At 46.0% G+C, this 14,539-nt stretch overlaps 1 protein-coding gene across 2 annotated transcripts in view; it reads left to right on the top strand.

Annotated features, from left to right (window-relative positions):
- SRGAP2 (SLIT-ROBO Rho GTPase activating protein 2) overlaps positions 1-14,539 on the top strand; it is an 87,991-nt gene that overhangs the window by 45,034 nt on the left and 28,418 nt on the right. The window contains exons 4-7 of one of the 2 annotated variants that reach the window (XM_009879319.1): positions 4,668-4,730; positions 7,579-7,794; positions 8,639-8,767; positions 13,270-13,491. In XM_009879319.1, coding sequence (XP_009877621.1) covers positions 4,668-4,730; positions 7,579-7,794; positions 8,639-8,767; positions 13,270-13,491 — 630 coding nt within the window. Of the gene's footprint in view, positions 1-4,667; positions 4,731-7,578; positions 7,795-8,638; positions 8,768-13,266; positions 13,492-14,539 lie in introns of both variants that reach the window. The other variant, XM_009879318.1, reaches the window with a different exon arrangement.

Here is a 14,539-nt window from a genome sequence, read left to right as displayed (position 1 = left end):
AATATTTTGAAGCTGAAGTCGTTAATGTTTGGTGGAATGCGGAACAGCCAAGCGAGTGCTGCAGTAGATCCCCAAAACATCTTGATTAAATTAGAGGGGAGGTGGAGGGGAGGGGGGCTGGAACAAAGAGGCCGTTGAGGAGCTGGCACGGCGGGCTGGGAATTTATGTTCCAGCGAGGGGTGGCAGCAACCTACAGCTCTGCACGGGCTGCATAGACACCCTGGTGTAACAAAGGAGTATGTGTGCGTGTGGGAGCGGGTACGTGTACGCGTGTGCACGCGCGCTCGGGGCAGCTTCTTTTGCTTTTCTGTCTGGGGCTGAAGGGTTGAGGAAGGGCAGCCCACGAGGAAAATGCTGAGGTTGCGCTTAGGTACTGCTGTCACCGCGCTGAAGTGACTTTCTCACTCAGTCGGGTGCTGTTGGTGACTTTCCTGCCTTGCCGGGGTGTATCCCTGAGCAGCGCCCGGCTCGCCCCTTCCCCAGCCCCGGGGGGGTCCCAGCTGTGCCCTCTCCCAAGAGCATTAATGGTGCGTTTTGAACTAGAGAATCTCCCAGATCAAAAGGATGAACGTTTAGCCCTGGTGGGATGAGGAGAGGAGGTTTGTGGGGACCCTCTCCCCACGTGCACACGCATGGAGCCCATTAGGTAAGATTTTGTTGCACAAACCCACCCTCAGGCTCTTTAAGGGATGTACAGATAGGCTCGAGTTGCAGATACCACCAGGAAGAGATAAGTTTATCAAGTTTTCTTTTGCTTTTTATTAATTGCTCTTTCCTGGAACATTGTTTACAGAACGAATCATTCCAAACTCTGTCCGCTGTCAAAAGGCATAATGCAGAATTTGCTGTTGGGATAGATACCTGGAGAGAGACGTTTGCAACTGCAGAGCCTATGTTGTTGTTTTTCCTTGGCATCACATTTTACTCGTAACTCCACGCCGCAGTCTAGCACCGTCCTGAAACCTCAGAGGCCGGTGTGGCGGTGGTTGAGATGAGCAGCCTTCACTTTGAACTCCAGGAGAACTCAGAAAACTTCTCTTTGTGCGCCAGGTCCGCCACCCTCTGCAGCACTTGGGAGCCACCTCTTCCACTAGTGTCTCTTCTGACTTTCCCAAGCTCACTGTTCTGCTTCCCCCATTTATTTTCATTTATCAGGGTCAGCTAGCTCAGCTCTTCTCTCCTAAACCTTGTCTTGGTGGCATTAACAGTGTTTGTTGCGTAGCCCTTGTTTTCGTGACATCTGTGATCTATCTTACCTCCATCTTAACGGAAGGTTTTTTCCAGTCCAGCAGTCTGGCAGCTTCTTTCTTGAGAGCTCATTTGGAAGCACAAAGAGTTTAGGCTTTTGACAATTTGGCACTTGCACTCCTCCTTTTCTTCTTCAACTTGAATATGCAGTAAAATATTCATTTTCATCTATTTCGCATAATTGATGCTTCAGCAGTTTGGACAGCGAATGAGCAATTTTATGCAAGAAATAAGCAAATGGGCTGAAAAGAGCAGATGATTGGTCCAGTCCAGGCGGTTTAACCAGCACAGTGAAGCGTGTTGCTGAAAAGCTCCTTCTGTGTGAAAAGTTCAGGGCTCAGGGCGTTTAAAACAGACCCAGCCAGTCACTTTCATTAATCATCTCCAATGTTGAGAAAAAGGCAGCTGTAAAATCTTTGCGACCCGCATCGCTGCAGTGATGAGCTGTGGCTTCAGCTTTTTTTTTTTTCCCCCCCTGCTTTCAGAGATGGAAAAACTGTAGATCTTGTTTCTGCAAACTCTTGTGGAGACTGGGAGTCACCAGCTTTTTTCTTTCCTTCGAATTAAAGACTTCTCGGGACGAGCAGGGTGCTCCCCTTTGGCGGCGTTTGTGCCAGACACTTGTTTTTCTGGGAGCGGGTTTGGGAACGTGGGGCTGGAACGCATGAAGATGAGTCTGTAATAAAACATCGGTCGTCTCAGAAACACAGTAAACTCTGAGCGCTGCTGAACTGGGCAGAATTCAGAAAAGGATAATGTAAAATTAAATTATATAATATTTTCTTTTTGCTTTTTAATTTATCAGTATGCTTTGGTTTGGGATTTTTTCTCACAACTTGACTTCTTAGACAGAAATGCTGGTTTAAGTGTGGGTTTGTCTGCATTACCTGTTTATCTTTTTCTTTTCCCGAATCTTGAACCTATCAAATTTGCTTAACCCTGGAGGTATTACATATTTTTAACATGTACAGCATGAACATGTGCAGCAAATGCTGCCTTAGTAGGTAGTAAATGCGTAAAAACTATAAACTGAATAACGTTATTCTTGTTACATGTAGCGGTAGATGCATTTTCACTTTATAGTTAACGGGAAAAATTGGAGTAGACATAGATACTGGATTCTGAGCGTTTGAGCCTGCCTGTTTTTTTGTGAATAGAAACATTGGTGTGGAGAGACAAGACGTTTGCTCTCTTCCTTGGCCTCTCCAGTTACTCACCTGGATGTCTTTTATTAATAAAGCCTCAGAAAATGTGGAATTTGGTGTCCCTTCTCTCTTCCCTGCCCCTCAGAATGATTAGAGCGATGAAATTACAGACAGGGGGTTGAAAACGCTGAAGGTTGTGCTGCGAGGGCTCGGGCTGCATTTCCGAGGTTTCCGTCGCTAAATACTGGTGACTGTCGGGGTTTTCTTCTGGCTGACCCTTCTGCAGGGCAGAGCTCCTGGAGCTGCCCGGCAGCCCGGGCACAGACACGTCGCTCAATGTCACTTGGGGACGGGTCTGTCCTTTCCCGGTGGATGGGGGGTGATTTTTGCCAGGGTGACAAATCCCCGTGTCCCTGCTCCCACCTCTGCATCCATCAGGGCTGATGCTGCAGTGACCACCTTGGGGATAGCCCTCGTAGCTTTTCCCTCCAGATCCCTTCCCTTCCACCAGCCTGAGAGAAGCATTTTTCCGATGGCTGGCAAAGGCAGCTCTGTTTCACACTCTTCTCCCCAGCCCCATTTCCCCTGGTTTTGGTACCCAGGGCTTGACTCAAAGGTCTCTTTCCCCTGCGGTGGGATGGACCTCGCTTCAGCTAAGAAATAATTGCCCATTATCCGTAATTTTGGGGGTTTTTGGTTTTATTTTTTCTTTTGAGGGAGCTTTCTCGTTCCGTTGTGGGTTTGGCTTTATAAACAGCTGATGACTGATCTCCCATTTCCCCTCCTCTTCCTCTCTCTCACCTTAAGGGGTGCGCTGCATGATGCCCTGAGTCCCGCAGCTCTGGTATTTCTGTCGTACGTCGCCTTCTCACTGTTTGCTGCAAGGTGGGGATGGTAACCAGGTCCCCATCAGAATGGATGACGTTTTTCCTGGAATTTCCAAGGGCGTGATAGCGCAATCCACAGAGCAGGGTTGAAGCTGTAAATTCAAATCACTTCAGCAGCTGGTTGGGGTGAACAGCCAGGACATCACTGCTTGGAGCCCATGGCGGCAAAGAAGGGAAACATCTGCTTGAGTCTGGCTGTAACTTTATTGGCCTTAATATCTTGCAATAACTGCAGACTGAAAGACATAAATTGTATTACAAATAGAGATTTTTCTTGGTCGTTGATACCGCTGCTGTTGGAAAGGGGGTTGGTGAGGTTTGCAGGTGCAGGGCTGCTTGGCGAGGCGTGTCAGCAGCCACCGGCTCCGCGTGCTTTTTGATGCACCCGAACGTCTCGGCGTTTCTCATGGAAGCTCGTCAGGACGGTGACAGGTTTTGCATGAAAAATCCTGTCTCTAATGAAGTGAGGGTGAATGGTGCCACCGAACTCATTAAGGAAGTCGCTCACCCTCCTTTGCATAGGGCTGTGCTGGGTGCAGAAGCGCCGCTTCAAAGAGAGCTTCGCTGGAGGTGCCCTCCATTCGTAATTAGGGATGCGCATCTCTGGGCATCCTGGTGTCTTTATTAGAAAACCAGAAGCTCCTCTGTTCCTCTGTTAGCTAAAGCCAGGTGTGTGCCAGCACCAGCTCTTTGTGCAGCAGCTGAGTTCGACCGCGATGTAGAAGTGCTGCCTGTTACCTAGGAGAGGGTTTAAAGAAATAAATGTATTTTTAAAACTTGACACTTGGCTGCAGGCTAGTTAGAGTGTCAGCTGTTTTTGACAACTGGTCATGTCTATCTGCACCTTCTTTTTTAATTTTTTTTCGTTCTGTTTTAGTGAAGGAAGCAAGTTCATGAGTCATGTAGCCTTGGGTCTAACTAGGCAGCTCACTAATGCGAGTGTCCCCCAGGACAGAGTGATTTGTATTGATACGGTTAAATTGTATTGTAGTCATTGTAGTTAAGAAAAAAAAAAAAGCTGATTGCCTTGCCTGTTGAGGTAAATCCCATATTGATTTAAAAGTTGGAATGTAAATGGGAACGCATGCATGTAAAACCCTGTAGGGGTGTTTTTTCTTTTTAATGCTGATATGATGGTTCTCTGGAAATTTCCCCGTCCCCATACTGTGAGGCTTTTCTGACTGTGCATATATAACATTTCAGTTTATTAATACTGCTTGTGCAATTTGACCGTAAGTGGCTCTGGGCTGAGCAGTTATTGGATTTGCTAGCGTAAATAGTGGTGCTAAACTGAGCCTTAATTATTTGTGGATGCGGCGCATGCTCGCTTCCTCCGCCTTTTCTCCATCTTCCCCAATTAACTTTCATTTCTCTGTTTCGTTGCAGAGCAAGGAAGTGGGATTGCAGCTCCAGGAAGACTTGATGAAGGTCTTGAATGAACTCTACACGGTAAATCAAACCGACTTCTTGGCATCTTCTCAGACAGAAGGAAGAAGTGTTTGACTTTTCCCAGTCTGCTGTTCCAGCAGAGACTAAGCATCACGACTGATAAATGTCTGCAGTCTTTGCAGTTTGAGGCAGCTTGTGTTCACCACTCTATATATACAGCACCATAAATCTCGCTTTTTCACTCTGTCCGTGCGGTGTTTCAGCTCTGTAAGCGTTGGTTCCACTTCTCAAAGCTCCCACCTGAATGCACCCCTGCTGCTCGCCGCAGCGTGGTTTTAAGAAGTGTAAGAGATGCTCAAATTATTTCCAAGCACGCAAAAAGTCTTCAGTGCCTGGTGTTGTGTGGTCTGAGCATACAAAAGGCAGCACAGATCTTAGGACCCGCTGTGTTTATTTGTTCCTCGATTCTTTCACCAAAACAGCTCCCTTTAGAGTAATAGTCTTCTGTCTGTGCTCTGTGCTTCTCGGTGTGTCCATCGACGGCACCAAGAACGAGGCGCTGCCTCGGCAAGAAGGAATGTGTTCATAAAAGTTCATAGGCTGCTTGGGGATTTTTCTTTTCACATAGATGAATGGAAAAGCCTGTTGTTTGATTAAGTTTTTGCTTTCTGCAGCTGTTACTGAGCTAGTTCTCTTTTAAAAGCAGAACCTATGCACAGTTTTGTTGCTCAAAATGTCTTTTCTTTCGTCCTTCCTTAATCATACTCCGGGTCATTACACTGAGTACGTGTGCTTTCCCTTGTTCTTCTGAGAGATGATCCAGGAGAGATGATCCATTTCTCAAGCTGTGGCATATCAACCTTTTGAGAAAATGCAATATTTATATATATATTGGTAAGGTGTTTATATATATAGGTAAGGTAGCTGGTTAGTGAAGTTTAACGTGGACCTGTGTAATCATTTCTGCATGCCAGGCTCTGACAGATCACTGAGCCAAACTCCAAGCCCTGATACTTTCTCTATGACTGGAGGGAAGATCTTCCAGATTTCAGCCTTTGATGTAGGGTAAGAACCTCCATAACGTCAGTGCTAGGAACTTGAAGTCTATTTATTGATTCTTTCTGCTGTAAAATTTTAAATTATCCTTTCATCAGAAAATGTCTTTTCCTTTGAAAAAGCCATTTCTGATGATCACATTAAAAGATATTTCTTGCTGGACTCAATTTAATGGCTGGTGGGATTGCTTTTATAGGTACTTGTAGAAATATAGACACCTCTTGCTCTGTGGAGTACCCAGAATCCCCTTTTTTGGGCAAAACAGGTATGGATGAAGTCTTCAGTTTGGTAACACAGATAAAACATAGAGGACTGTTACATCCTGGAAATTTTTGTCCTGAATTGTCCTGGGGGACCGGTCCCCGGCTGTGCCGTTGCCCTCGTTGGGGCAGCAGTGACCCCGGCGCCAAACGCGGGGTGGGCAGAGCTCGTGGCTGCCCGTGCGGTGCCGTCAGCGGGATAAAATCATGAAAATTGTGATTTCTGCTTCTCTTGCTTCCTGCCAGTTCCACTTTCAGTGACAGAGGAAAAGGAACTGCTTTGCATCCATTATTCTAAATGCCTAAGCATATGCAGGAGCTGGAAGTGTGTGCGTGTGTAAATTATTCAGAAAGTCTCTCTTAATACTGGCTGCGTTCACGTTCTCTTTCATGTTTAAATACAGCGTCTCTTTGTATCTGAGAACCTTTGCTGATCGCTGCAGAGAGAGAACGCGCATCCTGCTTACGTAAAATTATGGTTCAGACTGAGGTGAAATAGGTATAAATGGGTTTTCACCTGAAATAAATCAAATGTTTTTTAAGTGGGGTCTTTATTAATGCTGCAGTGACACTACTGAGGTGCCTTTTTGCAACCGTGCCTTCTTTTAGACCCCTGTAGAAATTATATCTTAATAAGGCTTGCTTTGGTACATGAATTGAATTGCTTTACATTTATGGATAAAAGAAGCGAGTTTATATATTATGTCATCTGATTTTTTGGGGGCTCTGTTTTCTTAACACAAGGGTAGACATGAATATCCTGGGGTTTGTGTGACTTTGGGGAATATTTATCTATACTTACTTACAAAAAAGGCACTATAATAAAAGTTGTCCATATAGAACGGGGTCTAAGTCTCCCTGAGCAAAAGAACCACACCCTTTAATAATAATTTTTATTGCGTAGGGTGAACAGAAGTACTTTTACATATCAAATTCGATTTAAACAAATCGAACTTGAGTTGCTTTCGCAGCCGCGGTCTTGAGGCTGTTGATTTACATACAGTTCCTCGAGACTTCTGATGTTTCACGGACTGATTCATCCAGCTGAAGGACTGACACACATCCCTTCCGAAATCTTACCTGCTGATGAAAAGCTGTCATTTTCCAGCGCTGGCCTGTAATTTTCTCTGAATAGTAAGGAGGCTGGATTTAGTCTGTATCTTTTTTGGGGGTTTTACAACTCCTTTATTGGATTGTACCGGAGGGCTCGTGCCAAAGGGAAACAAAGCAGCAGCTGCAAAATAACCCACTGTGATTTCAGATCCATTCGGAGAGCCACGCTCTCATTCGCACGTCTTCTCTGTTGCTTTGTTGAGAAGTGACATTTCCCCGAGTATTTTGCCGGTTTAGATATTTCTAATTCACAACCCGAGCTGTGTTGCAGCGTGTGACTTGCTTTTTAGGATTTTCTCCTCCCTCCTCGAGCTCCTTCGGAGCTTTAGTGGTACGTGTAGTCCTGTTCTCCCCAAGATGTGGTCGTGCAGGTGAAGTAAGGCAAAACATCCGAATGCCTCGTGGGTTGGCGAAACCCACTTCTTCCCCAGCAAACGGGACTGTGGTGCTCTCTGACTCTTGTGTGTTGTTTTCTGCAGGTTATGAAAACCTACCACATGTACAACGCTGACAGCATCAGTGCTCAGAGCAAACTGAAGGAGGCAGAGAAGCAGGAGGAGAAGCAGATTGGGAAGTCGGTGAAACAAGAAGACAAGCAGACACCACGCTCCCCTGACTCAACTTCCAACGTCAAGTTTGAAGAAAAGCACGTTCGACGAAGCTCTGTCAAAAAAATAGAGAAAATGAAGGAGAAGGTATGGGCACCACGCTGCTGCGGCTTGGGGAGAGTGCTCGAGCAGCACAGGAGCTACTGAGTTCAGTCCTTTGTGACATTCGTAGTTAAGTCTCAGTTTTTGTATGAGTTTTTGTATGAGTTTTAAAGGTTCACATTTAGGAGAGGCAAAAGCTCACGTGAGGTTTCTTTTAGGACGATCAGGCGTGTGTTTTGTGTTATCTCAGGTTATACAGGCATGGCACAGAAAAGCTAAAACAAGTGACATGAAAGGAAAGTAACAACTGCCCTCTTGGAAGTCACGGTTAACATTTTCTCGTGCAGAGTATGAGATTTTATTTACCATTTCATGCCAGCCTCAGGTCTGACCTGTGTTCTGGGAGATACGTGATCCCACACTGACTTCATGGGCAGAACCGGTTGCCTTAGCAATTGCTCAATCAGTTAAGTAGTTCAGTGCTAAAACTCAAGTCAGCAGAAGTGAAGAGTTATTTTTTGACCAATTTAGGCTCTGAAGGGCCAATTTTAGGCCTAGCTTCTGCTGGAAGAGGTGCAGAGCCTGCAGCAGCCCTCAGACTCGCTCTGGGCTTCTAGCAGCTGCTCAGAAACCCACCTCATTCCTTCATTTTCCCCAACCCACAGTCTATGAGAAGACTTTAAATGCCAAGCTGCCTGCTGTAGTAATGCTTAAAACCATGTAAATAATTAACCACAAGTCTCTGAGTCTTGGTAAAAGTGCAATCCAAATGAACAAAACCTGTGTGAACAGAGTAAGATCCGTTCAGTATCCTCTGGTGTTACTAGGAACACTGCTTCTCCCACGGCACCTATTTTTAAAATATATTCTGCTTTTGGTTGTCTTTTAGCGCCAAGCGAAGTACACAGAAAACAGACTGAAGGCTATTAAGGCAAGAAACGAGTATCTGCTGGCTCTGGAAGCCACCAACGCGTCTGTATTCAAGTATTACATTCATGACCTGTCTGATCTCATTGATGTAAGTGCTGCTGCTTGGGTGCCTGCGATGAATATCGTTGCCATTAACCCTCACGTGTGCCTCTCCTCCTTCTGCCTCTTCTCTGCCAGCACAGCTGGTAACCTCTGTGCAGCTGTGGGGTGATGGTCTTAGAGAGTAACCACATGCGTGATAATTGGCCATCGAGCCGTTAAGTGAGCTTTCCCTAGATGGCTGGCTCGGTGTTTGTTGCCCAGATAGAAGCTTGCAACCAAGAAACCGGGAGTTGAAACGTGTAGAAGGAGGAGTTGCTTAGTTAAAATGAAACTCAGCTTCAGCATCACACTGCTGCTTGACATTTTCTGTTTACTATTTTAAGCAAACCTGCAAGATTTTAACTCAGAAGCACATTTTAAAAAGGAATGTTGGCTGTAGAAACAGTATCCCAGTTGGTGAAAGAAAACGAGGACAGAAGCATTTTCTAAAGCCGCTTTTAACTTGTTTTGAAAAATTCCCTATATTTCAGGATTGACGCTTTCTCTAGCATATTGCACAAGAGGGGTGAACCTCTGCTTTTTAGACCTTCCACTCCCTGATACCCCAACCCACCAGCCCCACAGTAGCTCCATGCGGTCACCGAGACTGCAGAGGGCGTTCGGTCCAGATCTGAAGAGTCTCAGAGGAGCATCAACAGTGATGGAGGTTCCACTGCTTGACACTCCGCAGTCTCTCTGTCTGCGCAAAGAAACGAAGAAATAAACTGTTGATAGGACCAGTCCCCGCTTTGCTTAGAGGGCTGCCTGCCCACGCTGGGTGCTGGAGCAGAAGGTGGAGGGAGCTCGTTCCGCAGCTGCCTGTAGGCTCTGTCCTGCCGCTGAAGGATGTCCCCGATATTCAGGAGGCATCAATCCAGCTTTTAGTAAAATACACAACAAAAAACCCCTCAGCTTTCTCCTCTTTGAAAACTCAGAAAAGCCAGTTAGGGATCCCGCGATTTTTCACTGCCTCCCGCAGAACCTGCACACGTTGTGCCCGGGTCACTGGCTGCTGCTTGATCTCATTTCTCCTGCCAAGGCCGGCCTGCCCCCGGTGCGGTTGGAAGCGCTCAGCTGCAGAGCCTGAAGGGAGCTGTCAGTATTGCCTCTAGACGCCGGCAATAAGGAGCACTCAGATCACTATTAATTAGTCAGCTATTATAATACCTACCGGTATATAGAATACATTTATTGAGCTGCTCATAAAGCCACATGAAGTGCACTTGTGCAAGGTGTTTAGTTAAACCCGTCCTTTGGAGGTCGGGGTTGTCAGTACTAGATGGTTTTGAGAAATGCTCTTATCTCACAGGGTCACGTTTTGTGGAATGGCTGTACCGGGGAGGCATGCTTCATTTATAATTGCTGCCTCTTTAGGAGACCCTTCTTGATTAACATTTGCTGAACTTGAATGGTGTCATCTTGGTTTTTTAACAAGTGATAACTTTCTGTGTATTTGTATATTGCACTGAACAAGACAGGGGTTAATTTCACTGACGGCTCAGTTGTCTTGATTTTTTCCTTTGACCATCCTGTCTGGAAGCCCTTCCCCAGGTACTGCGAATGCACCTGGTTCAGTCGCCTGCTGACAGACTGCTCTTAGTACATTCTCACGAGTCGTGTAGAGTAAAGAATCCATTTGGATTTCATAAGCTCGGACCAATTCTGAAGCACAGGGGGCAATACTGCAGTAGTCCGTGGACACACGTGGCTTATCCAGCTGCGAGGGAAGTGCTCCTCTCACTGGGTAGTCACAGCCGTCTCTGGGGCACGGGAGGCACTGGTGCAAGCTGAGAAGCCAAGCTTCTTGTTACCATTGGGTTTGTCGTTGTTGGATTTATCGCAGAGATTTGTCGCCGTTGCTAGAGAGGAGCCGTCGCAACTCCGGGTGAGCTGTGCCCACGCTGGCTCCCTTGTATTTCTTGAAAGGTTCCATTTCACACCACACTGCAAGTTTTCCTAATCTTGAGCAGTATGATCTGCACTGCTTTCAGAAGGCACGGAAAAACGTGGGGTTTGCCTGGGAGCACAGGAGGTGGAATTCAGTTATCTCACTGTTAAGATGCGAGGAATATAGATTTACTAACGCCGTTGGTCCGGAAGGATAGAAAATTAAGAATCATAACCGGTGATGGTTATCTGAAGCATCTGACTTACATAAAAATGTGATTTTTAAGCCAGTTCTATTTTTTTTTCTTAATCTAATCATTCAGTGATATTGGATTTTGAAATATAATATAAAAGCAATCTTCAAAGTTACTTACAAGTAGATTGTGTTTGGCCAAGTAGCATTAAACTTGTCATGTTTATGCAAGACATTGTGTTCCCCCTCCAGTGCGCATGGAAGGATAACAGTGAGTTAATTCTTCATGGTGAGTCAAGAGCAATAAATTGTTCCTGACATAGCCCAGTAGGTTTGAATTTCCTGACTTTAGGGACTGAGGCAGCTCTTTGATGCTAATGAAATATTACAGTAATGGGGAAGTTTGTATTAACTCATATTTATGAAAGGGTCACTAGGACAGATTTCTTTAAGAAAAGATAAAACCACGTGTGTGCGTGAGTCCTGAAACTTGCTTTACTCTAGGTATACTATTGCTGTTTCCTCCAGGATCTTACACTTCCCCTTCCAAATGTAAATGACATTTGAAAACAGAGGATTCTTTCTCCTTATATTTTCTATTTTGGGCCCATTTGGAAGCTGCGAACTGGCAAAGGGTTAATCAGCTGTCACGTCAGGAAGTGAATTTGAATGAGTTATCATTAAATTCTTATAAAAAATTGATTTCCTTGGAGAAAGATTCCATCAAACATTTATATAACCCAGAAAAGGGACGGCAAGACGGATACATTTATAAAAACAGCGCACCGGACTTCCAGAAACGTTAAAAGCGGGGGAGTGGGCTGAAAAACGTTTTCTGCCACAGACTTCAGGAACATAAAGCCAAAAGAAATTTGCTGGCTTAATGTCGTCCTGCTGCTGAGCGAGGCGGGGTGTGAGATGCTGTGTCCCCTTTGGGGGGACGAAGGGCTCGCCCGGGGTGGGTGCTACCGCCCGGCCCCGCGGTGGGAGGGGAAGAGGAGCGGCTGCTCCTCCTAAATTGGAGCTGCTCCTAATTTTGGCCGAGCTGTTGGCCCAGCTTGGGACCCGCTTTCCCCGCATCTCCCAGAGGAGGGCTCTGGAACGTGTGTGCTGGCGATGCGAGGATGCCTCCACACGTGCATATTCTCAATCAAGCAGCTTTTGTGGGGTTTTTGGCTAGTTTTTTTCTTTCTGATTGAATGAAGTGTCCTTTAATTCTCTGCCTTCAGCCTAACCAGCAACTGCAGCTTTTTCTTTCTCTTTTTTTTTAACAAGACTCCACACCTGCCACAGCTTGTTGGCACAGGCGCCGGACATCCAGCAGCACGTGGTGACAGAAATTCTCTGAAAGCAGGGAATGGTCCAGTAGTCACACTCGCTCGCTCTCTTTATTTTTTAATTTTTTATTGCGTTTGCACACAATGACAGTGATGAGACCCAAATGATGGGCGAGGGAGGGGATTTCATGTGAGTTTTGCTTACAGAGCAGCACAGCAATCAAGCAGATGGTCTCTTTCTTTTTGGATATTCTCCTAGCGTGTGTAATCTTGCTTGTAATTCCAAGAAGGTGGGCTCCTTTCTCGCTTCGCGTTATTAGATGTATGAAACACGCAGGCTGGTTCTGATCAGCTAATGAAAAGCGCCTTTCTCCCTTCTGAAACATTAAGACTTGGCAGCGGGGTGGAGATGAAGCTGCTTGATTGTCTCCCAGTGACATCACCCTGGTGTCCGTGAGCGCCAGGAAATTCTTGACCACGACCGCTTGCTGCTGCTGGAAGTTTTTTGCTCTTCTGTTTCACCCCAGCGATGAAGTCATCCCACCCCATCGCCGCGTGCCTCTTGGATGACTCTGTCCTTCATGCCTGTGATGTACAGGTCGTGTTCTTGCCCAGTCCAGCAGTTTTCTGTGTCTTGCGTGGAATAATTCCGGTGCAGGTTAACCTCTGCGGGTGATCCAGATCCTGTGTTTTGTTTCTCTGGGCAGTGCGTTGTTTTCCTCTTAATTTGGATAATTTTATCTAAGGATTTTTGAGTGCTTTCAGTGGGAATCGGTGCCCAGGTTAGAGTCTAAAGAAATACACTGAGCATACCCACTTCTAGGTTACTTTTTATGTTTTTTAACGGTGTGAAATGAGCTCTCTAGTACTCCAAGAGAACTCCGCAAAGTGTTACAATGGTTTAAGTTGTACTTGTCTCGGAGACTAATTGTAACCTGATGTTGAAATTCCGTTCAGGGCCAGCTCTGAGGAGCTCTGGTCGAGATGCCTCTGCAGTCAGTGAGAGACGTGGGACTGCTCTGATACCCAGGAGATGATAAAATATTCGCGACTTGTGACATATTTATATAATCTACTGCTTTGGCAACATTTTAATTTCCATTTCAGAATTTCTTTGCTTATTCATATGGAAATGCATGTCTTTTCCAGCAGTGCTGTGACCTGGGATACCACGCTAGCCTCAACAGAGCGCTCAGGACATTCTTGTCTGCTGAGCTAAACCTGGAGCAGTCGAAGCACGAGGGTCTGGATGCCATCGAAAACGCCGTCGAGAACCTGGATGCCAACAGTGACAAGCAGCGCCTGATGGAGATGTACAACAATGTCTTCTGCCCGCCCATGAAGTTCGAGTTTCAGCCGCACATGGGCGATATGGTCAGTTTATATTCCTCCTCCAGCTCGAGCTCTGCAACCGCTCGCAGCTCCTCCTGGTTACTTCCCTCGTCATTGCTGACAGAGAGACCCACTAAAAGGCCACCTGCTGGGCTCTATTTTTGGGGAGGTGGAGGGGAGCCTTAGAAAAGGGAGCTCGTGCAAAGATGAAGCAGAGGTTCACGGCGCGGGTGTCTGAGTGGGACTGACTCGCGCTTTTCCACTGCCAGAGCGACTGAAGATGAAAATGCTTGATTAGGTAAAATGCTAAATGGAGATGGGAAACACCGTTTTAACTTGTTATTCGGTTAACCCCTGTACCCTGAGACAGCAGTTTGAAGGGGCTAGAAGATAAGAAACTTCAATGCTGGTTTTTTGAGGCATTTGAGTGTGTAATCTTCGAGCACATATGGTTTATAGTGGTGCGTCTTCGTTGTGAGAGCAGGCAGTCGGGAGACTTTTCATTTTTGGCAATGAAAGTCTCTCTCTTTACTGGTGTATCAGGATGTGCTTACCCATCTGGCAACTGTTTAAAGTCACATGAGCTGAAACCAGTGCTAAATGGGAGCACATGTACAACGTAATAATTTAGGTCAGTTGGCTGGATTTCTAGGTTATCCTCCTGAACACTGAGGAAACACCGTAGGGACGCTCTCTTGTAGCCAACCTCTTCCTTTGGTCTAAGAATTACAGTCACCGCTTAAGGCTCCGCTTTGTCTCATCCCTCTTAAGTGAAACCCTCAGACTGCAAATGACCTTTCTCGGTTTTGCTGGGCTTTGGTAGTGTCCTGTAAGATCGCGGGAAGAAAAAGAATTACCTGCAGGCTGCTGTTCAGTTAACAGCTCACTTTGGCCAAATCATTTATCTTGGTTCTTCTCAAGGCCGAGTGAGTGTTTATAAATGCAGGCTGGTAGTCTTGTTGCAACGAGCCCGCGTGTAGCAGATTGAATACGATGGTATAGGTGCAAGTGTGTGCTATAGCGCCAATTGCAATCTCTATCTTTAAAAAATAGCCTTGTGCAAAGAGGTCAACCTTTTCCTTCCGTTAAA

Source organism: Apaloderma vittatum, unplaced genomic scaffold (genome assembly GCF_000703405.1).
Source record: "Apaloderma vittatum isolate BGI_N311 unplaced genomic scaffold, ASM70340v1 scaffold9832, whole genome shotgun sequence".
Taxonomy (NCBI): domain Eukaryota; kingdom Metazoa; phylum Chordata; class Aves; order Trogoniformes; family Trogonidae; genus Apaloderma; species Apaloderma vittatum.
The sequence above is the reverse complement of the archived record's forward strand: the minus strand, read 5'-3'. Positions and strand labels throughout refer to the sequence as shown.